This window comes from Haliaeetus leucocephalus, unplaced genomic scaffold (assembly GCF_000737465.1).
Source record: "Haliaeetus leucocephalus isolate CR32 unplaced genomic scaffold, Haliaeetus_leucocephalus-4.0 Scaffold273, whole genome shotgun sequence".
Classification (NCBI taxonomy): domain Eukaryota; kingdom Metazoa; phylum Chordata; class Aves; order Accipitriformes; family Accipitridae; genus Haliaeetus; species Haliaeetus leucocephalus.
Window position 1 is genome coordinate 9,070,665 of NW_010972709.1, and position 27,600 is coordinate 9,098,264.

Below are 27,600 nucleotides of genomic sequence, written 5' to 3' on the forward strand. Positions count from 1 at the left end.
TTTTTTTTTTACATATATATTACTTTTCTATTCAGTATTTATTTGTTGGATTTCATACTGTTTTCTAAAATTCTAATAAAACATTTGAGACAAGTTCCTGCAAGTGTTTCATACTGATGTGCTTGTAGTGTTGCAGACAAGTGTAAGGCATTAAACCCCCACAGGGAATTAAGATACTTAATTGACATGCACCTTAGCTTGATATGCAGTATGTGTGTAATGCACCCATTCTGTATGCTGTCTGTGAAAGGTTCAGGCTTATACTATTGAAACAGACTGAGCTACTGTTCTGCTCTTGGGATTTAGTCTGGAAATGTGCAGCTTGCTTATACACTTGAAGTCTTTACTGATGAGCTCTGAATAGCAGGACTATGGTGTTTAGGTCATGCTGTTGTAGAACAAATTAAAACTTAATGCACTGCTTATCTGTGCTGTAACTCTGCTTTTAATTTACAGATCCATTTAAAAGCAGGGGCAAGAAGTTTTTCTACTTTGGTAAATCCTCTACTTCCCCAGGCCTCTCTGCCCTACTCTTCCCCTTCACCAGAAGGGGAAAGGGAAACAGCCAGTGACATGTCAGAGACAGGGCAGCTCAGTCAACTTTGCCTGAGCTGGGCTTTAAACCCAAAGAATGAGGTGCTGACAGTTTCTGAGGGGCAGTGCATTAAAACTCACCGCAGCTGTTTTAATACCACTTTATGAAACTACTGAAAATTCTCTTTGCAAGCACCTCTTCTCCATTTGTAGCTGTCCTTAAACATATAAACAAAAAGGTAAATACTTTAATCTAAACAACATGGAAATTGGATGACTGCTGTAAGTATGCTGCCCTATCCCTACCACATGCAGGTTTGGGTTAAGGCACAACTGAACCTCTTGTGCTTGAGAGTTACTACACTTTTTATATTACACTGTTTCCTGAGCCAAGGTAGTTAAAATTTAACTGTCTAAAGTGAAATACTAGAGGAGGGAGATGTATGTGTCAGGGGGAGACATGGGCTACTTATTTATTTCACTGCTTCTCCTTTACTGGAGCTCTGACCTACAAGGAAGTTCTTACAGTAACGTTTAAGTTACTTTCCTCTACAAAAAACCCCACCAAACATCATGCTAGTCCCAATCTGCAAGTGGTTCAAAACAGTAGCCAGTGGCTCTAGCCCTGAGAAGACAAGAAGCAATAAGACTCTCATGTACGTTCTTTAAAAAAAGAATTTTATTGTTACAACTAAAATGAGAACTGAAAACTTGTATGGGAAATTGAAAAACTGTACAATTTTACTATAACCTGTGAGGTCTTTGCAGCGGCTTACACAAAAGACAAGATACCTGAAAATGTATTATACCAAAACATTTAGCTTTTTTGTTTTTTTATTTTTTTTAAAAAAGTTTATTCTATGGCAATCTGTAAAAAAGAAAGACCTGATGAGTAAATATTTGCTTAAGGCATATAGCAGAGCAGCTCACTAACTTTCTAACAAGTTTAACATGGATGTTTGTCCATTTTCCAAGAATAGATTAACCAATACACCCACTTTGAAACGCTACTGTATATACACACCCAAACTACTACATACATATACAGGACATCAAAACAAAAATGTTTACAGTTCAGTATTATAAGCCTTAGACACACCTCCCTGGGCTTGTGGGCTATTCCACTGTCTATCCCAGGACAGTGTAAGTAAGTTTGGATTTGTAACAGCTGAAAGAAATGGCAAAATACATGGGCAGAAAGGGGGATGTTCAAAACTTTTTTGTCATCTGCAGAAACTTGCTCTTGGTAGAATCATTGGCAAGTGAATTATTCTGGATTCAAAAGGAAGGATGCTTTGCTTTCCTCTCAAGCCTACCATTTAAAATATTCCCTCTTGGGAACAGTATGGAGGTGGTTTTTGTTTGTTTGTTTTAAAATGGGCCACCGCTTCCGGAGCCTGTATTCCTGCAGATCAAAGAATGCTGTTGAGATCTTGCAGAAGAGGCTTTCCTCTCCCTCCTCCAGTGCAGCTTTGAAGGTAGCACAGCAAGTCATACCCTGAAATCGCTGAGCTATTGCTTGCCTCAAGTGACCAGAGGTGAGGTGTGAATATGGCTTACGAAACTCTCTGGAATGTCTGTACTATACTTACTCAGCTGAAATGAACCATGCTAAACAACCGGGTTACACTGAGTACGCAGAAATTCAATAGGAAGTCATGCCAAGTATTAGGCGAGTACATGTTATCTGATAAACACCAAATCAGTCTATCGCTGAACGAAGATACTTTCAGCAACACCCTTTGAACCACAGCCACTTAATGATCAGTTCATGCAAATATAATTTGGGCACATCAGTAAGCAGAAATATAAGTTCTTTCACCTTTCAAGCACATGGTATTTAATCAGGACACTAGAAGACTTTACATGCATTCTAATACAAATGGGGTACAAATGTTGCCTTAGAACAATATTCTACCAGATGATGGAGAGGATAGTGGGGACAAAGCAATCACATACTGCATCTTAAATACACAGATGAGCCATTATATATTACCATTTTTCTATACTCATTTTTCATGTTTCCAATAATATAACTAAATATTGACTGATTACAACATTCCTCCTTTCAAGTACTGGTCTGACCAACAGTCTCACAGGTAAAGTATTGATTCCCAGTACTACCTGAGGATTTATTATTGTACTTTTGAAAAGCCCTTGATGCAAGCTTAACAAAACACAAAATAGAAATAACTCCCCCCACCCCGCCCAGTTCACCAACTTATTCACTGAAGGAAAAGAGCTACACCTAGAGACAGCTCTGCAAAAATAAATATGGAGTGGAGAGAGACTTACATAAGATACTCACTCCATAGTGATGTTTGCACTGAGAATGGTGATTAAGTGCTATAAATCTAGAAAGCCTTTAAAAATAACAAGAACTGACTAGTAACACTGTTGCAAATCAGCTGTCATGGTTTAGTTTCAATCACTACAACTTTCAGTAGTGAGTTTACTCCTATCCTCTGCACCATGACATGAGCAAAGAAATCTTTGCTGCTATTGTTTAAACTATTAATAATTTGGTACTAACAAGAGGAACGGCATTGACTAAGACTGTTTAGTGCAATGCCAACATCCAGTCACAGTTCTACCAATGCACCCAAATCCTTATTTACAAGCACTTTACATTACCAAGCCCCGGGCCTGCAGAACGGGCCCACCGACTGAGCAAAACAACGTAGACACAGCGTGGCATAGGACAAGACCACCCATCTCCCTTAGCTTACCTTAGGATAGCAACAACCCTGTCGGCAGAGGTGCAAGACCTACCCTCTTACACCACCATGTCCGATAATTACCGAAGAGCGTATCTTCAAGCCAAACTAAAGCCAGTATTTTAAATCTTTGCTTTAAAAAAAGCAGAACACACAAACGCTTGCATCATAAGCCAACTGATACGTTCACAGACCAACATGTCTGCTGTTAAACTTTTTACATCTTAAGGAAGCTGCCACAGCATTAATTGCTCTGGATTTATTGAAATGCTTTCCTGTTCATTGCCTGCAATGCCTCTGAGTATGTTACCTCTCTGGCCCTTGCAGGAAGCGTGCTATTTCTTACGGAGCAGATGTAGAGTGAAACTGCATTTTACATTCCAAATGATGAGGTTTACGAACTAGTCCTTCTGAATGCCAGCTGCACAGCTGCAAAATGCTGGTGGACATGTTTTGGTTGAATTTCCCTTCCTGTGTCTCCCTCTCCCCTCATCCTCTCCTAACCCAGAATACAAAGGTAAAAACAGCTTTACAAAGGATGGTGCAATGTAAATAGGCATATGTGCAAGTAGAGTGCAACAAAAGTCAATGAGGAGATACACTTACTAAAAACAAAAGAAAAAAGGAAAAAAAAAAGAAACAAAAGAAAAGAGCTTGACATGTTGGGATACCCTGAGCAAATGCAGAAGCCTGTTTCTATAAACACATGTAAAACAATAAGCTCTTTAAGAACAGTTATGCCAAGATTAAATATATCAATACCACAGGCACTGCCCACAACTCAGTCTTTAATGATGAAGCAAGTTTAAAAAAAAAAAAACAACCCAAAACAAAAAACCAACCACAAACACCCCTCCTCCAACACCGTCTCTTCCAAAAAGTTTACATTCTTCAGGTATGTGGGTTTCTTTCTCTTTTTTTGGGACCTCATCAATATAAGTCATGTATTTGGTTACAACACTTGGAGAGTACAAGCAAGTTTCACTTGTGCCTAGTTTTTCTGAAACACAAAAGAAGAAGAACTGGCTTTTTAAAAAAGGCTAAAAACAACAATGTGTTGTAATTCTATTATTTAGTTTAAAAAAAAAAAGAAAAAAAGGAAAACAGACTATTTGGCATTTTCTCTGCTTACTCCTGAATATTTTAAGGCCCTGAGATTAGAATATTATGTTCTTGGGACCACAGGGCTAGATAAAACCCTAGTGCATCAATTCTCTCTTTAAGCCCTAACCGAAGTTCTGGCCTTTCAACCTAAGATCTACCTCCACTGAGACAAGGCTCACATGCCTCAATTAGCTTTCTTTCAGAGAAGCTTATTACAAACCGATCAAATCGTTGGTGTTTTCTGCAGGGTCGATCTTGTTGGCATGTCCATCAATGAAAACACACCCTGTAACAGAGATAAGCTCCTGCCGTGAGGAAAGTGAACATGCATATATTCACTAGAAATGGCTTCCAAGTTGTTATCATGTTCTCATCATCCTCTTCTGAGTTTTCTGACTTCACCGACTCTTCTTTGTGGGGTGAGAGACGCAGATTTTCACCAACAGTTCTCCTCCGAATTTCAGTGTCTTGACTAGTGCTTAAGGACAAAGACATAAATATTCAGTACTGGATTCTCCATTTAGGAGAGAAGCCATGCAGACTCTCCAAGAGCACAGCCTCACCCACTGAACACCACAGACAGAGCTGCAAATCTCTTGCTATCAGGAACTGCAGCAGATGACAAACTAAAGCCTATTACTAATTCTTACAGTTCTGGCCATTAAATTACAGGTTTAGAACAGCACATGTTTGTCATGAAAAGCCATGCTTGGGAATATTTTGTGCCCTTTGAAGAATAAGCTGACTTAGTTTTAAACACCACCTACTCCCATTTCTTATCACAAATGTGCTACCTGCACTGAGACAGGTAGTGAACTAGCACCAATCAAACCTACATCCAGGTCAAGAGAATATTAAGGTTCTAAAATCCAGCATCTGCCCCAAAAGTCAGAAAATGATGGAACTGTGGTTGCTCATGCAGCCATAAGTTAGAGTGGCTAAATGCATTGTGATAGCTTTTAACGATGGAACTGAAGATGTCCTCACCTTTAATACTCTCTAAACATGGTTCTGTTCCTAGATACTAGACCGCCATCCCATTGGCAGTATGTTGACACCCAAAGAGGCTTCTTAACTGAGCAGGAACTTTTATATCTCCTGTACAACTCCTTCCAGCTGAATTTAGAAAGCATGACCATGCTGTGAGAACCAGTGGGGTGGTAACCAGCAGGGAGATGCTTTGCAGGGGGATTTCCTAGATGTCTGCTGACAGCTTAAGTTTAGAAGAACTCAGGAACCTTCCATCCCAGACACTACAGTATCTGGGCAGGAAAATACACGTGCTTAAGAATTCTGCTTCTTCTTCCCTTGCCTCTGCCAGCACAATGTCTATTTCCCACCCCTCCACTTCCTCCAGCCTCACACTGTCCCACATCCTTTCACATCAGACTGCTTCTCTACTCTCTACTCCTTCCCACTCCTGTCTAGCAAGTTTCACTTTCCCCCTTCTAGATTGACTGTCGCAGACATGAGGACAAGAGCGATGATCACAAAGGAGGCCTGATCCTGCAGCAACAGTACTGGTACAGAACGAGGGAGCTCAGGATCCAAATCCTGGCCTTTCCTAGTATGCCTGAAATATCGCGTAACATAGGATTTGACTTTAGCAAGGTAAAAGGTAGCTGCCTGGTCCAAGCCAGCCTCTACAATCAATTAAGATGGGCAGTTCCAGAGGATAACCTAACTCCAACCTCAGACAAGGGACTATAATAAATGAAATGAATCTGAGTCTGAGCTCTTTAGAGCTGGACATGTCTTATGTTCATTTACACTAAACTGTGTACAGTATTTCCAGGAAATCATTTACTCACTGAGAAATTCAAATTTATATAGCTAATGAGAAGACACAAGACACCAGCTTCAAATCCATGCTTTTCATTAGGCGTGGAAAGCATTAGCTGCCATCTCACATCCCAGGCAAATATTCTGGTAACAGAACTATACTGTCACCGAGGGAAGAAAGAGGGAGGTGCTACCGTTGCAATATTTTCTTCTTTTGTAGCTAAGCCTCCATCTGTGTCTATTCCTATTTCCAAGATTTCCTTTCTTCTTAGTAAAGATGTTTCGAATTTGAGTATTTCACTTCCAGAATCTCCCCAATGAATTAAGAAAAATCCTGATCAAAACATTGTTTCATGTTGAGCAGGGAAACACTTCCGTTTTATCTCCTTGCCTCCAGCAGAATTTGGAGGGACACAACAGGTTCAGCTCATGGTGTCAGCCTCTCCGCTATGTGGAATTAAAAGGAGGTTTGTTCTGAAGAAAGACTATTGGAAACACATCTCACTAATCTCCAGTTCCCAGAGTCACACACTCCCCCACTGGTTCAGCTAAATAAAATACATCAAGCCTGCCAGCTGCATCTGTTGAAAAGGCTTTAATTCTGTGGAAAATACTAAAACTTGGTATTTTATTCCAATATTCCTATGGGAACATGAAGATGTCTTGTTATGAGACCATCTAGTGGGGGAACACTAAACTTTCCCTTGATCATCCCTGGTGGGTGTAGGGGGTTTTATTTTTATTTTTTAAATTTTGATTTTTTTTTTGTTCTGTGTGGCATTCATTTGGTTGTTCTGAATAAAACTAGTTAACATGCAGAATGCCAGCAACACCAAGGCATTCGGATTTCAACCAGTCCCATGCCACTCCAATAAATCAGGAGTGACATCTAGTGGTTAAGCAGGCAGGAACCTTGGCTCCTCTGCTGTTCTACTGCTCGTGTACACAGCATTTCTGCACATTTATTAGTCCTTACAGTTTAGATTACAATGACAGGTAGAAAAGTTCTCTGTTCATGAGCCCCCTCTACTCCTTTCATCGCAAGTAGCATTGCTTACAATTAATTTCACATTTCTAAGTGCAGCCAAAGCTAGTCAGCCTAGTTTTCAGCTACATGGCTAGTACCGCCTCTAAGCAGTGAAAGAGCTCCACTGTAACTTAACATATACTGCATGTAAATCAAGACTAAACCACCTCATTACGCCGTCACTTTTTCTTTTACTCCAGCAGGATCCCGTAAGAGGCCCTAGCTTATCCACAAAGTTAAACAAACATGCATGTAAGACCTTTACTGAAAAGATTTTGCATTGGAACTACTATTAGACTAACTTGATCAAGGTCAGCTCAGGTCCTTCTGGATAAAATACCATTTATGAGCAAACGTCCTACCCTCTCAACGCTGTAAGCCAACTGGACAGTTTTCTTGAGACAGTTAAAAGTGTGAAACTAAATGAATTACCTGTCTGCAATCAGTGGCACAGATGAACGAGCTCTGCCATCTGGAACCATCTCTTCCGCAGTGCTGACCGAACATCTAATCTCTTCCTCTACTACTTGATGTTTAGGAAAGAATTCTGTGTGTTCATGCATCCTTCCATTGTGCATTTCTGAGGTTCGCTTTGGTGGTCTGGGAGGTGGTGGGGTATGTTCAGGTGGTGGGTCCAGGTCTTCATTGGAGAGCTCTTTCCACTGTTCCTTCAGGGAAGGAAAAGCCCTATTAAGCTTTTTTCTATTTCTTTTACGTAAGCTACTATAACTTTTAACATGGCAGGGTCTTTATACTCTACCTTTTCATTTATTCTTAGAGTGGCTGTTCATTTGCGTTGAAAAAAAAGGAAAGAAAAAACAGACACAAGAACTCCAAACCTAAGCTACATCCGGTACACAGAAGACAACAGCTATAAATGCAAGAGATTTTAATCTAATTCTGGAAAACATAAATAGCACAAAATAGAATCTGTGTTGCTAGAGTTCTGCTTACCATAAAACAAACTTACAGGATTTAATCATAATACTTAAACTTCTGGCATATTAGAAAATTTTTATTATCTGAAATGAAAGACAAGGGCGATGCAGCCAGTCTACACCCCAATTACAGTGTTGAAAAGTACACAAGGCCACCTGTTATACTACAGGTACTTTTTTGAAGGTTCTTATATACAACACTTTAGGTCGTGACAGATCATAAAGCATTGTATTTAAGAACCCCATAATATAAAAATTTATTGAAGACAAAGCAAGCATGAAATGTAAAGTTTCTTTCTATTCTGTTCATCCCACATATTTGCTACAGTTAAAACAGAGTTGCAGCTCACTACCTTAGGCTGTGCAGTCAATAGTACTCACTTGCACTGAAGCATCTCCCATAATGAATTTTGCCCCTTCAATAACAGCTAAGTAGGAGAAACGGAGCTGATCGGCTGTCTGTATAAGTCCCATTCTGTACTTCCTCATTTCGAGGAGAACCTGTCTAACGTCCACAGAAGAAGGATCTTTCCGTTTGTCCATCTGAAGATAAAAAATTAAAACATGCTTTATGCTCTGATGAGATTCACTACAATGACTCATTTTGTAGTAGGGCCTTCAGACTACCCTCCATATTACAGAATTAATAAACTAATAAAAAACTGGTATTGGCAGCTATTTATTGGGTCTCTAAAAAGACAGAGAGGGCAAAACACACTGGGCCTCCAAAATGTTGTCCATTTTCCCCTTTTTGTCTTTTTTGTTTTGAAAATACAATTTGTGGGGGACAGAACATTTTAACTTAGGCCTGACTTCTTTGTATTAGCTGCTCTCACAGTGACAGAATAAAGCCAAGGGAACTCCAGTTTTATCTTAAAGTCAGGACAATTTCCTTCTGCCTACAGGCAAAGTTGTCTCTCTAAAAGGAAACACATTACATTTATTTTGCATTGTTTCAGGATAGTTCACACTACTACTTAGCAGACATCTAGTGGGTTTTTTTCTTTTTTCTTAACCATGAGGGCGAAGCCTATCTTTGCAAATCTCTCTAAAGACTTTTCTCCAGACTCAAAATGGCCAGTTAAGAACGAGATCTGCCTTGGAATACACTCCCAAACCAGAATATGAGTAAGATAATGGGAAACAGTGTGCAACAATACTTCACAGAACATACCACAGCTCTTAGTAAGCCTACAGCAAATCATTCCTCAAAATAACTCTACGGAAATAGCGTATCACCTAGAATAAGTAGTTCTTACCAGTAGAAGACATGTATCAACCAAACAAAAAGTTCCTGATCTCCCAATTCCTGCGCTGCAGTGCACCACAACGGGTCCATGCTCAGGGTTAAGTGAGCCAGACTCTCTCACTTTGAACAGGAAATTGAGGAATGAAGCAGGTGACTCTGGGACGCCAAAGTCAGGCCACGTAGTATAATGAAAGTGCAGAATCTCTCTAGTTTCCTGTGTCTGTAAAAACAGTATTTAGGAAGTCTTTTAGCTTGGATACACGACTCAGAAGTATTCAAAGCACAGCTGCCTACAACAATGTTCCCATCAGCAAACACAATTCTGCGTTCATTTTCCTAGCAAATAGTCACTTAAATATTTAGACATACAGCTTTAGACATTAGACATTTTTACCTTTAGGTCAATTTCAAATCTGTGCCTTGGGTAAAATTTCAGCTACTTCATTTGAAAATAACTCTGATTTATATGGAATGGAGGCATGTGCCTGTTCAGCTTTGTATGCTACTCAGACTACACTGCTTCCACTACATCTTTAGAACAGCTGACTTAAATTCAAATGACAAAGTTCCATCAGTCCGAGGGAGTTTTTACAGCTGCATAGCTAACAAACTAACTACAAAGAATTACTTCTTGTGTTTTCTCTTGTTGTGAAGGTCTCCCATTTTGAGCAAAGGGAACTGGATAAGTAAATTTACTTATTTATAACATGGTTTAGTTTTTTCAGTACAGTTCAAATGCTTGTATCGCCACGAGATAGCTGGCACTACTGCCTTCCAATTTCTAATGACAGAATATCATTTGAAGATCTCTCAAAATGAAGTACCTCAAGTTATAGAAGCCGTTTACACTTTCTCCATACAAATCCCTTACACTATCACAGTTGTTCCTTTACACATTTGTTCCCAACCTGAATACTTTCTTCAAAACTACTAAACCGCTGGTAGTCACATCCTCCTAGAATACTGAGCTACAACCATCAAACATGTCTATGGCAGATGTCATAGTGAATACACACCACAAACTACATCAACTGAATTCTTACTCAGGTAGAATTTAGACAAACTCATATCTGCTGTCTCACATTTCCTGGCAGGATGAAGCATGCAAGATGCTAATAGATGAGCAAAGGAAAAACTGTGTCTTCTAGTAGTGAGCAGTACCAGGACAGAACAGAACTCAGGCTAGCATGTTGCAACATACACACCTAGCTCAGCACCAGGACCTTATCTTCAGTGATCTGTATTCAGCGAAAGTTAATGGTATTCTTCCTTAGCCAGTCTCCCCAAGGAGCTTTAGATTAGCCCTCACTGCTCTAATACAGGGCAATGTTGAAGAGGAGAAGAAGGGTGGGAAAGAGCATGTATATTTTTATTTTGGTATTGTGCAAAAGGAAAAATAAAAAGAAAAAAAAACAAAAAAAAAGAGAAAAAAGAAACAAGGAAAAAAGAAAAAAGGAAAAAAAAACAAGAAAAAGAAAAAAGAAAAAGAAAAGAAGAAAAAGAAGAGTTATTTCTCTTACAGCTAGTGGCCTGATCCTTGTATCGAGCTCCATACAGCTCATTGCAGGACCAGGGCTACAACAGTTCCTGCTTTCTGATGAAGGCCATCAATGCAAAACCTGAAGATTTAAACCAAAACCTAAAAATAAACCTTAGAACAAGACACAGGCAAACAGGTAGCTTAAGTGACAGGAAAAGCAATTATTTCAGCCTTAACACAAAAGCACTAGACCATCTGTTAAGTGATTTTATAAAGGGTTCTCTGAAAGGTAGTGACAAACTAACCTTCTCACTCAGTGTACAGCTGAGACATGAAAACAATTGTAGTTTCCCTAGAGAGGTTTCATAAATATTTAAGAGTTTCATTTCCACAACACACTAGAGGCTGAAGAACAATCTCATGCAGAATCACCAATTCCAGAACAAAGTCTACTATTAATTTGTGACCATCTTTTTCAAGACCTTGTTGATGAGGAGGTGAATCACCTCAGAGAGACTGAAGAATCTGATTGGTACTAGTTGCTGTACTTACTGTAACGTTTTCCAATTCTAGCTGTCGTACTGTGTAATATGATTTTATATCTTCAGATATCAACGTTAGTTTCAAGTTTGTATCTTCAAAAAACATTTCTTTCTCCTCCTTCCGTGGCCAGTACTGTGCACACTTTATCTAAAAACAAATAGGAGACATTTATGCCATTTATGTTTGTGTAAAAGGCAAGGAATAAACATTCTTAAATACAACATTTTCTTATGATCTTCATCTGCTTTTATTATAAGGAGGAGCAATACTAGTGTGAAGAGTATCAGTCTTCCTTCATGTTGCAGAACCACATCTTCAGTGAATCTTTTGTATAAGTCAAATTATTTTGACCCTGACTGAACTTATGAAAATACCTAAGGATTGAGGATAACTTCATTTAGGTAGACCTCTCTTTCTTCTACATGTAAGATGAAAGACTGTGAAGCTATAGAATCTCATCGAAATCACCAAAGCCATTATTTACCTTAGCTTGTGTCAGACCAAAAATAATGAACAAACAAACAAACAAACTCTAATAACTTTCTAAGTATAAAAGCTCTTGCAACACTCTGCCAAAATCTGACTTTTAGTCTACTCTGCATTTTATTATCCTCATGTCAAATATTTAAATTTCAAAAGAAGAGATAGATGTTAACATGAGCAGAACATTCTGTGAAAAAGTATTATGAATTCCACAAATAAGCTACATACAGAGAATGACAACATTGCTAATTTGCAAGTGTAACATCAGATGAGATTTTGGGTTACTCCATTCACTCACCACAAAAATGAAAAGAGCAGCAAGATAATTTTGATTTTACATGGCACAGTTTAAAAGTAGAGCCAAACAAAAAAAACCCCTGCATTCAGCAAACATTCTCATTACCTACTTCTGACTGAATTTCAATTTTCTCAAGAAAGTTTCCCAGAGAGCTCAGTTTTACAAAGACTGCTACATGCTAGAACCTTAAATGAGTCAACCAAATAGAAAAGCAGCGCATTTTGCAGTGTGCATGAAGAAACTGAAACTAAAGAAACTTGTCAGCAACATGAATAGGAAAGTCTGCAACCACGTTTCTGACTGTTGAATCTAAGGATATTGTGACTGGGAGAACTGGCCTGCTACTTCTGGCACTAAGCACTGCTCCTCTAAAATGGGATTATGACCACCATATGCCCATACCTAAGCATGCAATAAGAATGGATTGTTGGACACGGCTAATGCCTCTTTTATTAAAGACCAAATAATATAGCTTTAAAGTTGAAAAACAATGAAAAAAGAACAGCATTCTCAAGACTAAGATGATTTCTGACAGCATTTTAATAAATAAGAAAACCCTTCAGTACTTTATTCATAGGTAGACTAACACTAGTTTTGCCCAGACCAATTCTAGTTTTTATTCAAAATACATCCTCTAGTTTATAAGGGTGTAAAATGCAGTTATAATTCTCTGCACTTTTAAAAAAAATTATTATTAAAGAGACAGCAACTGGCTTTGGGTCTAATTTCTCCACCAAATGTGTCTGCAAACAATATTTTGTTGTGTTCCACTGTAGCTCCCCCATTGCTGCTTGCTGAGAAGTGTAAGCAGCCTGCCCTAAGGGATCACAATAATTCATTTCGTTCGAAACTATTGGCAGTGCAGAGAATGAGCGGGAATGGTTGGAAGGGAAGAAACTATTGAAAAATATGGTTACTGCATCTCTTTTAAAGATTAAATTTCACTTGCACTGCAAAAAAAGCAAAACACTCAAAAATCAAGACTGCAGTTTATTAAAACACAACTCATTGCACAAGAACTTTCCTGATTATTGGGAATTCTTTCCCGATTACGCAACACCATGTACCACCCAGTTATCACTGGTGGATACCCAACATACCCGCTACCCATCCTCCAAAGTGTCTTTATACTGACTGCACTGTAACATTCAACTTTAGACTGTGCATTTCTATCAGTCTTTAAAATCGCTTTTGTCTCAAATTTGCACAGCTGCCAAGTCCACTTTAAGGATGGCAGCTGTGGAATTAGATAGAGGCAGAACTCTGACCCATGGATATAAACCATGCCTGATGGTTCCTGTCTTCTCCACCATCAGAAAGGCTGAAGCATTTCCTCTCAAGACAGCAGCTACTCCATGTGCCAGAGGAACCAAAACTTTTTATCAATCCAAAGATAAATTACTTAAAATAACCCCAATTGTTTGTTCTTCTATTGTTTCCCTTCATCTTCTGCCTGTCTTGTCTAATGTAAACCTCCTAAAAGGTCTGGACAGAACTTAGCTCACCACACTTGTCCTAGGAAGTAAAGTGCTGGTTTAACAGCTCGTTCCACATCACCCAGAACATCATTGCTTAAGACAGATGCCAGGTGAAGTACTTTCAATGTACCTCCATTCTTGTCAGACCTCTAATGAATTTTGTAAAACAATGATACTGGTGGAGAAACAATGGGCCTTGGTGGTACATTTAATAATCAGAGCTCTTATTGTGTGAAGGAAACCTGGAGTCAAAGTGCCTAACTACTTCAAACCCACTTCATAATGCTTGTGAATGAACGCTTGGTGTAAATGACCTTTGAGAGGTGCAATCTGTGTACACTGAAAAGAACTATATTCAGATACCTAGGTTAGCAGTAGAGACCAAATATTCATTTGTGTGGAGCCATATTGTGTTCATGCCTTATTTCAGCCAAATTCAGAAGAAATTAGGACCTACAATTACAAACTGAATAATATTCTGACTGTACTAAGATCAGTTCACCAGGTGTTCAATTCTAGGTATAATTTCTTAGATGAAATTACTTATGGTCATCTCCTCCCCTCCCCATTCTTTGGGTTGTTTTTTTTGTTTTGGGGTTTTGGTTTTTTTTGTGGTTTTTTTTAAAGAAAAGCCATAAACATGCAATGAACACATAGCTAGAACTGGGCAAGTACTTACGGATCCCTTTTCCATCACTCTGTTCAACATGACAACACCACGGCTTTTCTGTTCCCAAACCATCTCCCAAAAGTGACCACAAGTATTTGGCAAAGGTCCCTGCAGAGACAGAATCCCCAGAAATAAGCATTATTTTCTGTTAATGTCAGTGCAATGTTCCCCAGTAAAAGTTACTGCACTAGGCAATAAATTTAGACAAGTAACAAGCAACTTCTCATTTAAAACTGTAAAAAAATGCAGTGATACAGCTTAAGTTCCATTTTCCCACTATGAATTTACCCATGAAAGCACGGTTAATCTTTTCCCCACACACATAACAGGAAGAGAGAAGTAGTCTCATTTGCAAGAAGAGAACTGGGAGTGAAAAACGCTGAGAGAATTTTCTTAGGAAAGGTATACAAAAGTAATGGGGAAATAAAACCTCACTGACTAACTAAAAGCAGAATTAACATCTGTGTTAAACTATTCTGCAATACATCATTGTTATTCGTAATATTTGAAAATTTTTAGACTGAATGGACAAACATTCAAAAGACTGAAACAATGCCAGATCAGTAACAAATTATATGAGTTTCCAGAATCTTCGTGGATCTGCTTTGGGACTGAACAAAATAACTCCTTTTAAAGGCTACTGTCTATTCACAAAGTAGATTTCCTCACAACTTTCTGTTTGTGCTATGTTCCTTTGCTTTTTTCTACTCCAAAACCATTGCTCTGAATTTTGGGCAACACAAACCAGCATCATTGTGCCTCTCATATTTGCTATCCATCACTTTGCTCAAACAGAACAGCAGGCCAGGGTCCTCAGAAAGAATGACTGGATTTAATAAAGCCACTTGAATCCATTAAATTCTGGATCAGAAAAGATAACTAGTACCAGTTAGCTGCACATTTGACTATTCTACATACCAGTACAACCCTATGATCAACTTCCCCTGTCCTGAATAAGTGGAGTAAGAGCTGTGGGCACACAGTCATTTTCATATTAAACACTGTACTGTACACTTCTTCCTTCAAAGATTTATCTTTATTCACTAGAAACAGGAAGGAAGAGCTGCAGCTTGAAAATATTAATCCCAGTCTACCTTTATCTAAAGTGTGGGAGGAAGGGCTAAAGAAAAAGTCAAGATTAGAGACCAGGACTGTCTCCAGGGAACTGAACATTTAGGACAAACAAGAATTCTGGCACAGCTGCTAGCTCTTAGAATAAGACAACAGGGTATCCGGATATTTTTAAATTTGTTATATAGATAGGTGTGGAATTCACAGATTCAGTGAAAAACAGCCACTTCCCTCCCGCCCCCCGAATTCCCATCACTAAAAAATGTATTCATAGCTTTCCTCTCTCACATTAAAGGTAGAAGCATCAGCATTGCCCAACTTAGACCTTTTGGAAGGTCTTAAACATCCTTGGATGTTTAAGGTTGGAAGGTCTATGTGCAACAGTATTGTTCCTAGTCGACTGCCCCAAACACTTAGTAATGTTTAACCACTAAGTATAAAAGTTTTCCAATATACAATAACCGTGTTATTAGGAGGTACGTTATTTGTAAATACTACAATAACATCACTTTCAGAAGGATGTTTAAGAAGAAATACGTGGTAGAACATATGCTTATTTGAAACAGAACATCAGGTGCAAGAAATTCCCTAATATATTTTAGTTAACTTCTGCCCCACTCAACACATAAACGCCCATTATATTTAAAGTATGTTATTTCAAATAGGTTTTGAACATCTTTAAGTACATACATACAGTTCTGTAAATGTGAAGCCCTCCCATTAAGCGAGGTTCACCTCCATTCAGAGAATTTATCAAGCAACTTAAGACTAGTGGTCTGAAGCCTTTGTGCTGACCTTCCATGTAGAAGCGTGATTCATTTCAACCACATCTAAATGTTGCTCGTCATATGCCAACAAGCAGATTTCTAGAAGTATGTTAGCTTCTAGCCTAGGTGGGTCTAAAGTCAAATATGCAAAGCGGCCAAAATACTCTACAAAAAGTCAGTCAGTGCTGACAGGAAGCAGGAAGAAATATGTAGCATTTCTGTAAAACTGTTCTATGTATGTGCTTATATATACACACAGATGTTGTATATACACTTAATTAGTTTTACAATAAAGAAAACCCATGAAAAACAACTGCAATCACCATATGATTTTTATTATCCACTGCCAGCAATTACCTGGGTAAGGATGTAGCTCCTTTGGGCCTCTTCCATTTTTATCAAACTAGCATTGATATAGTCATTGTCACCTTGGTTTAGCTTAATTCGACTGTGATCAACTGCAGCATAATTAGAAAACACTGGTTAATGTATATGCAACACAGCACGATCCATGCACAACCTCATCAGATGTTAGGATCAAAAAAGCTGAGTTGTCCTGAAGAATGAAAAGAGCTTAATCGCAGGTAGTACAGAAGTGCTTGCCGGTGCTTGTAACTCTGGAAATACAATATAGGTACTGCATGAACAGCACTACAGCAGAGCAGTGAACATAAGTTGCACTCCATCTTCCAAAGATACATTGCAAGAATGGAAGTATTTGCATCTCAAGTAATCACAACAGTAATTTGCAAACCAGATCACACTGACCTATTTGTACAGTCATCGAGTTACTGTTTTTAAATAAATCTAATTACACAACTGCTTATCTTTTGCAGCTTAAACACTCAAACCCAGCCTGTTCAAGGTTGTTAAAGGTTTGCCTAAACATGAGAACAGAGACTTCTTATTATTCTTATAGACATTTAGCTACTTTTCCCAACCCAACCACACCCTAATGTACAGAAAGAATGATCAAAATTCAAGAATTACAGCAAACATAATTTCATTGCTCTTTTGTTAGTCTCAGCTAGCTCCACGTAGGATTAAAAAAACCAAACCACCAACAAAAAAACACATAGAAGAGTTCCTACATTTTGCAAGAAAGCCAAACAGACTGGAAGCAGTATTATCTACAGGCAAAAAGGGACCATTTGTTACTCGCAGCCCCAAATATTAGAACTTCTTAGTAAAGCAACCTATGTGCAACAGTATTGTTCCTAGTCGACTGCCCCAAAGAGTTCAGTAACATTTAACCGCTAAGTATAAAATTTTTCCTATATACAATAATAACCTTGTCTTTGAACAGAAGATAGACATTTGCCCAGTGACAGAGCCTATAGAAAATGTGCATTTAAAACAGGCAGCAGCACTGCACCCTTGAAGGGGCAAAGTAGTCCCAGAATAGGCATTGTCATTTAGTGCAGAGAAGGCAGTTTAGCAAACCAGCTGTGAACTTTCTTTAGTGTCTGATACGTCAAGTATTATTTGCCAGCCATTTAAATACAGTCCTGTACTTCTCTGCACTCTGTGTGTTTTCGTTGTTGCAGTCTCTTTTGCACCCCAAAAGTACAGCATGCCAGGCATAGGCAAGTCTGAATGTTACTGTCTTTGTACATGGGATCGTGGAAGGAAAGACAGGCTGCAACACTGAACTGAGCTGTGCCTTGTACAGAGGACACATGCTCAAAGATGCACTTCCCACCAGAACTCACCAGAATACGTAATAATAATCATTTCAGAAACACAGGTCTCATGCTAGTATTACCACCTTTGCAAACTTCTCCTTCTCTCTGTTCCAATTAGCTTAGGACTTATTTCTAGTAGTCATATGTTTTATGCAAGACTCTTCCCCCATCTCCCAGTAGGGGCACAGTTACGCTAGTTGACTGGAAGGATGGTCTAGTAAGTATACTGCAATAGAAAGGATACTTGCAATTTTATTAATGCTATTTCGGTCACCATTCTTCTGTAGCATAAGAATTCAAAGGTAAAGCAATTTCCTTTCTTCAGATTTCTCCCACAAATACAGAACCTACTGTATGCTGCTCTAGTATAATCCTATGGATGTAATGGCATCCCGTGACATCTGTCATAGCTACATATATTAACAAAAAGGATTGTCTTGGATACATATCCATCTAACAGAAATCTTGTTCTTACAAAGAACATTTAGCTGCTAGAAGAAGTCGTTAGAGGTCAACAGTCTGTTACAAACAATGGAAAAGAAAGTGTACTTACAGGGGCTGACATCTCTGTACCTATTTCTATTTTTGTTTCGGGGATGTTTGGCCACTTTACATGGAAAATCACTGGCTTCATGCCTGATGTCCTGAAACAAACAAACAAACAAAAAAATCTTAGATATGAATCCATCTAATATCATCACACCATTAGCTATTTTAAGACAAACACCCATTTGACTTCACATGTGGGAGTTCTGGATAGAAAGCACTTTGGGCTCCAACTTAAGAACTGAGTTTCAATTTATCAGAACACAACACTAACATTATATGTGTGTTAAAATCTTACTAGCTTGCACAATAAAGTAGCAGAACATTTACCAGACATGATGCCTTTACGCTCCTGATAGAGCAGGGTCTCTGCCCCAAAACACTTTCATATAAACTGCTTTAAGCAATTGTTTCCACGATCAGTAAAACTATCAATTGTACTTCTGACTCAGCAGCAATTAGAAAACGTTAATTGTGGTAGAAAAAAAATTGTCTATCCCTTGGCATCACACACACAGAGTGGCAACTTATCTAAGATCACTTACATCTTTATCTTCAGTTATCAGCAAGATGTCACAAAGCTGCAAATGGCAAAAGTTATTTGTATCCAATTCATATGCTCAACTAAAACAGATATATCATCTCAAGCATATAATTAGGGTTTCTTTCAGATCCATATAATAGCTCAGCTATCTGAGACAATTTCAAAAGTCATAATAAAAAGAATTCTGCTGTCCTTGGATATTAGTCCAAATTTGTAGAAACAGAACTTCGCACTGTAAATAAATACTGCATAAATATGCAATTCTTAAAAATTATAGTACTAGGAACTTCAGGATGAAGCTGTTAGATTTAACTGAAATTAATGAAAACTGAAGGAATGGATTTACTGTAGAACTGATATTTCAATAGCATAATTAAATTTAACAAATCCTAAGACAAACATTGTGCATGTACATGAAACCAACAAATGAACCTAGCCCAGAGGCCACTAAAAAAATCATCATGAAAAATAAATTACTGATGTAAATTAATCTCCTTTCATTGGATGAAATTAATTTTGTTAAATATAGTCAACCAAATGAAGAGGAATTTAATATTAATTATCTATCCAGATACAGATATATTTGAGCATGCTGTTGATCCACATACAGTGTGACGAGAGAACAGGTTTCTGCGCACATAAAGTTCATGCATTTGGAGGGCTGCTTGTGATATACAGATCACTTGCACAGAAAGGCTGGGCACTCCTCTATTAATATTTTCAACTTAGCTCAGGCTCTGATTCAAATTGTGGTAGCTTTCCAACATCAGAACAGGAGGATTTTATACCAGCAAATCTAATCCCTAAAACGCAGGCCAAACTGAACTGTTTTTCGGTTCCTCCTAGTTTTGCATAAAGAATCATGTACAATGCTGAAAGATCTTTTTTTCTTTTTCTTTTTTTTTTAGTGGGCTTTTTCTACCCTATTATTCAGATATGTATCAATTTACACTGAATGCTACATGTCAAGGGAAGATTTCTAGTTTATGTATACCTGCTCAAAATTAGTACAGTATTCTGAAATGGCTCCTCACTGAAATAAGCCCTGACATCAGCTGCTATCTTTTTATAACTTAACACATGGCTGCCAGTATTTCTGCTTATGAAGAATGCAGTCTGGAGAATATGATCTTGACGGCCACAGACTAATAACTCAAACATGAGGCAGCTAAAATGGGTGTTTTCATAAATTCGTCTCTGACACTAGGTTGGTGACTTTGTATTTTGCAGAGGTTTATTTTTCTTCTGTACTGACTGTACAGTATTAACAAGACAAAAACAGGGAATCAGGAAAAATGGTTTTCTAGATCTCTAACCACATTTCCCACAAAGCCTACATATGTTATTTTTTTTAAGTGTTAAAAAACAAAACAAAACAAAAACACGACACAAGCACCCCACCATTTAGGATTTATATTTTAAAAAACCCAGCAAAATGCAAACCAAACCAAAAGACCCTTAGGCATTCTTGCTGTAAATATTGGGTTAAATTACCAGCAGCACCAATCTACACTGTTTCCTTTCATAGCATTAACAAATTTAAAAGAACTTTTCCTTCTTTTAAAAAAGGAAATGGATGAAATGCTTCATTACAGAAATGGAATGATACAAAGACATTCTAATATAAAAATATTATACTTAAACACACATGTGTATGTGCACATGCACACTACTCCCAGCCTTGGAGAGTTTCACAGATTCAAATACCTTCATCACATATTTAAGGATCTGAAATTGGTACTTTACTGTTCAGGGAATAGAGCTGGCTATTACCTCGCTACCAAATACTAGATCTTTTTAAAGATGCTATGATGCCTAAAGGTATTGAAATAAGGGAGTTCTAGCAGATGCATAACTCCCCATAGGCATAGAGAAAATGAAAAAAAGAAGTTACCCAGGTACCTTCCAGAAACACAGAAAATTTAAAAAGCATAATATATTTCTGAAGCACGTTTCAACAAACAGAAAAACGTTTCAACAAACAGAAAAAAAATGGGGTGGGGTGGTAATAAAATGAGGGATATAGATATGGCAACAGGCAAGATGCTGCCTTGTATGAAAATCCAACTAGCATATAGCACTTCATTTCTGAATGTAATGAACACCAATAAAATAGAAAACCCTGAAGGGCATGCATGCCTGGACCTCAGTGGTCAAATCCATGCCTGAAAAGATGGGGCATATTCTTCTCAGCAATATGGGATAAAAGTGGTTTGGGGTTTTGGTTGGGTGGGGTTTTCTTGTTTGGGGTTTGGCTTTTTTTGGGGGTGGTATAGCCGTTGCTAGAACGTCTAAAGTGACAAGAAATCTAAGATCGCTTCCAGGATATGAAGCTGACTTTAGCGGAAATCAGATGGCCTTCAACAGAGAAAATTATTGGAGAGAAACAATCTAGTGACAAGTTACATAAAATGGCCATGTTATAGGCCTTCTCATACATTCCTCAAAAACTTCTGTTACTGGTTACTGCAGGAGTCACATAACTACTGATGCTCACTGGTGTTAGGGCTGTTTCAGAATATGTCAATAATAGAATCATAGAATCATTTAGGTTGGAAAAGACCTTTAAGATCATCGAGTCCAACCATCATCAATGCCCACTAAACCATGTTCTGGAGTACCCCATCTACGCGCTTTTTTAGTATCTCCAGGGATGGTGACTCAACCACTTTCCTGGGCAGCCTATTCCAATGTCTGACAACCCTCTCAGTAAAAAAAATTTTCCTAATATCCAACCTAAATCTCCCTCACCGCAACTTGAGGCCATTTCCTCTCGTCCTATCTCCAGCCACCTGACAGAAGAGACCAACACCCACCTCACTACCACCCCCCTTCAGGTAGTTGTAGGGAGCGATAAGGTCTCCCCTCAGCCTCCTCTTCTCCAGACTCAACAGCCCCAGCTCCCTCAGCCGCTCCTCATAAGACTTGTGCTCCAGGCCCCTCACCAGCTTGGTTGCCCTTCTCTGGACATGTTGCAGCAACTCAAGGTCTTTCCCGTAGTGAGGGGCCCAAAACTGAACACGGGACTCGAGGTGCGGCCTCACCAGTGCCCAGTACAGGGGAACAACCACCTCCCTGCTCCTGCTGGCCACACTATTTCTGATGCAGGCCAGGATGCCGTTGGCCTTCTTGGCCACCTGGGCACGCTGCTGGCTCATATTCAGCCGCTGCCAACCAGCACCCCCAGGTCTTTCTCTGCCGGGCAGCTTTCCAGCCACTCTTCCCCAAGCCCGTAGTGCTGCATGGGGTTGCTGTGACCCAAGTGCAGGACCTGGCAATAGTACTACAAGCTCTCCATGCTGGAGAAGGCAGACTCATTCAAAGCATGGAATTAGTATGCTATGAGGAACTTGAACCCAGTGATGTCAGGAGAACTGAAGTCAGTGGATGAACACAGGGATTGCTAAAGTTACTAAACACCTTCTTGAATCACTCTCATAGTCACACTGTAGAGATCCTGTCATTTAAAAAGGAAGCTCGACATTTCATTTAAAAGGTCGTGCAATATAAAACTTTAAAGAGGAAGGGCTAGAACTGAAGTCAGTTTTCCAAAGTCAAATGCTTTCTGGTTTTGAGCATGAGTCATTCCATGCCACTCATCTCCTGGTTTTAAGTCCTATACCCTGTGCAAATACCCCCAAAAACTTCAGGGGTGGAAAGAGGAAGTCTGCTGAAGCGCTGTTCTTCAAATGGAAACTTCTTGTAGCTGTAATGTGCAGTAGTGACTGGAATAAGAAATTATTTAGTGCTTTACAGGAGAAGGTTGCTCAGTTGCATGAATGGGTTCCACTTGGCCTGACAACATCACATTTCCTGCCACAAAGAAAGGACACAGAACATAAAGGCAGATGGCTGTGCTGTTCAGACAAAAGGGATCAGTCCCACAAGCACAGCCTTACTTTCCAGAGTCCTACAGATGTTCATCAGGAAGAGGTGCTCATGGTGGCTCAGCGCCTTTTCCCAAAGCCTTCTGCACCAGAACAACCAACCCTTCCTCCCTTCCCCCTGCCAGAAACCTAACATTAGTGATTCACTCTGTAGCCCACAGCCCTTTCTTTCCATTCCTCCCAGCCTTCAAAAAATTACCCTCAATTCAGCCTCCTAATGTGTAACTACTCTGGAGTCGTTGGTCTGTCAATTCCCCCTTTGCTCAGTAAGTATTTTCTGCAAACTTTCCTACTTGTCCTAGCCACTGGTACTCTGCACTACACTATAGTTGCCATATGTAAACTCTTAGCACAACAGCATATTTGACTATACTTTTCCCATCTTATTCAGACACCACCGGGAGATTAAGAAAGAGGCGATGTACCCCAAAATCCTCAAGTAAGTATTAGGTAAGACCACATGAGGAGGCATTCATGACATCAGTCATTCAAGCACACTGCAATGTTGCACAGATTTGCATGTCAGTGTTTCCAGAAAAGAAACTAAACATCCAGTCTAAAGGCCTTCAGATTCAACAGAAAGGCTCCTGGAGAACTTTGCAGCAGGATCACATTATTTTGTTACACCATACTCTGGAGTAGCTCAGACTAAGAGATAATGATATACTGTCATTTAAACAGTTCTGTTCCTACGGGAAGCAGCAATTGCCAAGATCTTATCATGGGCTGCAGAAGTGCACAGTAATCTATCTACTGAGGCAGTCACATTAAGGAAAGCAATTCACAAGTATATAAAGACTTAAATAAAAAAGTAATTTTAGCTTAAGAGCTTAAAAAAAAGAGAATATTTCCTCTTAAAGCTAGCACTGAAAAAAAATGACATTGCTGTAAAAGGTTGAAAAGTAAAAAAAAAAAATAAATTTACTGTAAAGTCAAGTGAAAGCTGCTGTTTTCTGAGATGTCATTACAGGCCGATTTCAGAATGGAAATAACCCTACAGTTATATGAGGTGGCAAAAATCCGTACAGAAGACCACAAGAAAAACAGGTAGTACTAAGGGATCCACAATAAACAGCTACTTTACACAAATGAGAAAAGGTCTTCAGATTCAATGTGTCAGGGAGCAAACTGAGGCATTGAGCAGCAGTGAACTGACTCCTCAACAAAGGAACCTTGCTAAGATATAAAGCATACATAGATCAACTGTTCATTCAACTCACTTTGACAAGGAAGATTGGATTTCTTATCCTATATTACACTTTACATCAGGATATTTGGACAGGGACAAGAAATGAGGATGTAACTTGTAGGTAACAAGAAGGTAACCTAAAGATTGGATAAATGAACAGACAATTGCATCACATAATATTAATCTTAACAACAAGCTGCAGAATTTTAGCCAGATAAATGAAATAAATGTAGATTTTAATACCCTTTTAAAACATTTTATCTAGTCTCTCAGTTTTGCTTTCAAGTAAAATATAGTAGTATTGATTTGCTTATTAATGTCCCTCAAAAAAGCCAGTTGCCTGGTATGCTGAGCTTCTTCCTGAAGTCCAAGTAGCACGGAGAGAGAGAAAGCGATAGGCTTGTTTAAAGTTCAACAACACTATTACATGAGTTTAAAAAAAACAAACAAACAAACACAAAACCCCAAAAAAGCCCCCACAAAAAAACCCCACACACTTGCAACATGGTTTTCCTAGAAAGCTCCTTGCTCATTCAGCACTACATGGGCAATCTGGAACAGGTTGTAGCAATGCAGCGTAAGCAGTGTTTCTGACACTAGTCAACTGGTTGTAGGCACCGAAATAACCCCCCAGGAGAATGTAAACTAGGCATGATTACGTTATTAAATCATATCAGCAAGTGGGAAAGCGTACTAATTTTTTCTGGGCCCATGTTTACTGCAGCTAGCAAGTATTATAGATTGTTTCCTCACCACCGACTAGTTTCAACATGCCTAACCGTAGAAATTCAAGAATTATGAAAGCAAATCCTGCAGTACTTCATTGTACCCACTTCATCATGGTAGATAACTGAACACTGTAAATGCTCAATTAAACACATGCCCCTGAACGGTTCTTACAACTTGGGTATGTACTTCCACAAGGGAGAAAGCCATAGATTTGTGTCATTTCCAAATTTTAATAGTATATTTATTTTGCATGTTGTCAAAAGGAAGAGATCGTTGTAGAATAAATCATTGCAATTCTGCAGAACTCAGCTGTTCAGGTTCTTGTATTGTTTCAATGTCATTATCTGCAATGAGTAAAAACTGATTTTTTTAATTCTGATTTTATTTTAGGGTTGCAGCAGAGCCAGAGCAATCAAAGATCTAAACTCTAATATTAGGTTAAAGAATTACATGAGCCTTCTCAAATTTCAGTAAGTTCAAAATACAGTTTGTCCTTGAAATTTATGACCCATAACAGAAGAAGTTCAGAGTAGCTGGCAGGAACACTCTACTGCTGTTTTGTAGCCATGTCCTCACTGCCAAAACAGGAAACAACTGAATGAAGGGTCAGTATAAGAAAACAACCGAAGTTCCCTTCTTCTTCACATCCCTCTCTATTTTTCCTCCCAGATATTCAATCTGCTCCAGAAGTGCATCTTAGACATTATTGGAAGGATAGCAACTTTTGAGAAGATGAAATGGCTTTTTCTTGACAGCTGTTGTGCAAAAGAAAAGCTTTGCTGTCTGTATCATCAAACAAAGTCAGTGCCAGGAAATAAACCACAGTCTCATTAAAGTGTCAAGAGGTTCTAACTCAGTTACTCTTCTATAAGAAAAATAATCACGGAGATGAGATCCAGGTCTTGATTTGTCCGAACATTAGAGGTCTCCAGATGGAGAGTTTTGGTTTAACCTTATCTCAAATAGAATGGTGCATCTGACAGCCCAGATATCAACATAACTCCTAAAGGAATTTAGTCTGTGTAGCAAATCCAGACCTTAATTTGTTTGCAGTATGGGTTTTGTGTGAGTTTAAAAATGTGTAATTCCTGGCCTGTAGGGTATTCCAGGCTTCATAAACTGACAACCGTGGTTATAAACAGAGTCCTCCTTTCCTAGTTACCTAATATTTTCATTCTAACATCTCGCAAGCCACCTAAGAGCACTATAGTTTTACAGAGCTACCACAAAAAAACCAAAACCAAACCCAAAAAACAACAAGGTAAAGACCATGTGTGTAGACTTTGTAAGCTTCAGGAAGGGTGGGGAGGGGAGAAAAAAAAGACATAAAAACTTTAAGTACTAGAAGGTGAGGGAGGGATGAGAAAAGCTTCTTCTCACACCTTTTCACAGCAAAACCGGATCACTGTGCTGCATAACGAAGATATTTTCTAGATGTTAGACAAGCTGCAAATTGGAAACAAAAGGACAAGAGATGCCTTTGGAACGACTGCAGATAGTTTACAGTTTCTCAAGGGGATGTCTGACTTCTTAAAATAGGAACCATGGAATGACTTCTTATTTATACTCAGAATCCTCTACTATCTTTCAGAGATACTACATACAGTGTTAATAACCTCAGTTAATGTTAAGAGAGCAAGACTGTACTATTGCCCCAAATTCCTACATAATCCATTATTACCATTTAACCTTAAGATAAATGAGCTCATTTGATTAAAAAAAAATTAGATAATAAAATGTAAGGCTCTTGCTTTTGAGCACCCCTTTTTCAGTAAGATTCACAAAGTGATACAGCGACTTTCAAGCCATCTGCATCAACATCACTCCTTGCTCACTGTTTCATCATTTGTAAAGGTGCACTGTTCACTTTCATGGTCAGAAGTTACTAATATTTTAAGCTAGGTATTTCTGCCCCCCCCCCCCCAATTCCCTTAAAATTATGCAAATATTTTCAAACACATGCTAGACTTTCAAGTATTTAAATTCATTTGTATGGATCTCAGAAAGCAGCTCAGGTTATTATACCAATTTGAACATCAGTGTATTAACACCGATTAACATACACTGAACACTGAAGTTCAGTATTAGAAGTTCAATGTATAAATACAGAAAGCCTGACTCATTTATAAAGCTCAGTGTTCTGCACAGAAAAAAAAAACCAACAGTCTTCTTAAAAGGTTTGAGATAATCTTTTGTTTAAACAATCTCAAGGATTGTGCTAGAACAAGGGCAGATGACTTCAGATGAAAGCTAATTAGCCTGGTTTGCACAGTGAATACCACTAGTAACAGCTAGCACTCATGTATGAATTTCCAACTTTATTTAAAATTTAGTATCTGACTTATAGAAATAATTTCTTTTGTAAAAATCCACAATAAAACTGAGATTTGAAACTTCCTAACAGCTGTCTCACAGCAGCCAATTGACACTACATCGGTCAGTAACCAGAGTCCTATTTAGTAAAAGATAGTAGAAGGCAATGCCACATTCAGCAAGGCCTTTGACACTGTCTCTCATGGCATACTCCTTGAGAAGCTGGCGTCTCGTGGCCTGGATAAGTGCACCCTTCACTGGGTGAAAAACGGGCTGGCTGGCCGGGCCCAGAGGGTTGTGGTGAATGGGGTGAAATCCAGTTGGCGGCGGGTCACAAGTGGTGTTCCTCAGGGCTCGGTGTTAGGCCCCATTCTGTTTAATATCTTTATCGATGATTTGGACGAGGGGATCGAGGGCACCCTCAGCAAGTTTGCAGACGACACCAAGTTGGGAGGCAGGGTCGATCTGCTTGAGGGTAGGGAGGCCCTACAGAGAGATCCGGACAGGCTGGATCGGTGGGCTGAGGCCAATCGTGTGAGGTTCAACAAGGCCAAGTGCCGGGTCCT

At 38.9% G+C, this 27,600-nt stretch overlaps 1 protein-coding gene across 3 annotated transcripts in view; it reads right to left on the bottom strand.

Moving 5' to 3' along the window:
- Positions 1-4,121: 4,121 nt before the first annotated feature.
- Positions 4,122-27,600, bottom strand: part of PTPN1 (protein tyrosine phosphatase, non-receptor type 1) — a 45,004-nt gene continuing 21,525 nt past the window's right edge. Inside the window, exons 2-9 of one of the 3 annotated variants that reach the window (XM_010569650.1) lie at positions 18,380-18,470; positions 16,499-16,599; positions 14,313-14,411; positions 11,384-11,521; positions 9,362-9,571; positions 8,484-8,645; positions 7,597-7,832; positions 4,122-4,833 (exon numbers count right to left, since the gene is read on the bottom strand). In XM_010569650.1, coding sequence (XP_010567952.1) covers positions 4,626-4,833; positions 7,597-7,832; positions 8,484-8,645; positions 9,362-9,571; positions 11,384-11,521; positions 14,313-14,411; positions 16,499-16,599; positions 18,380-18,470 — 1,245 coding nt within the window. In that variant the 3' untranslated portion in view covers positions 4,122-4,625. The remainder of the gene's footprint in view (positions 4,834-7,596; positions 7,833-8,483; positions 8,646-9,361; positions 9,572-11,383; positions 11,522-14,312; positions 14,412-16,498; positions 16,600-18,379; positions 18,471-27,600) is intronic. The other 2 variants (XM_010569652.1, XM_010569651.1) reach the window with 2 other exon arrangements.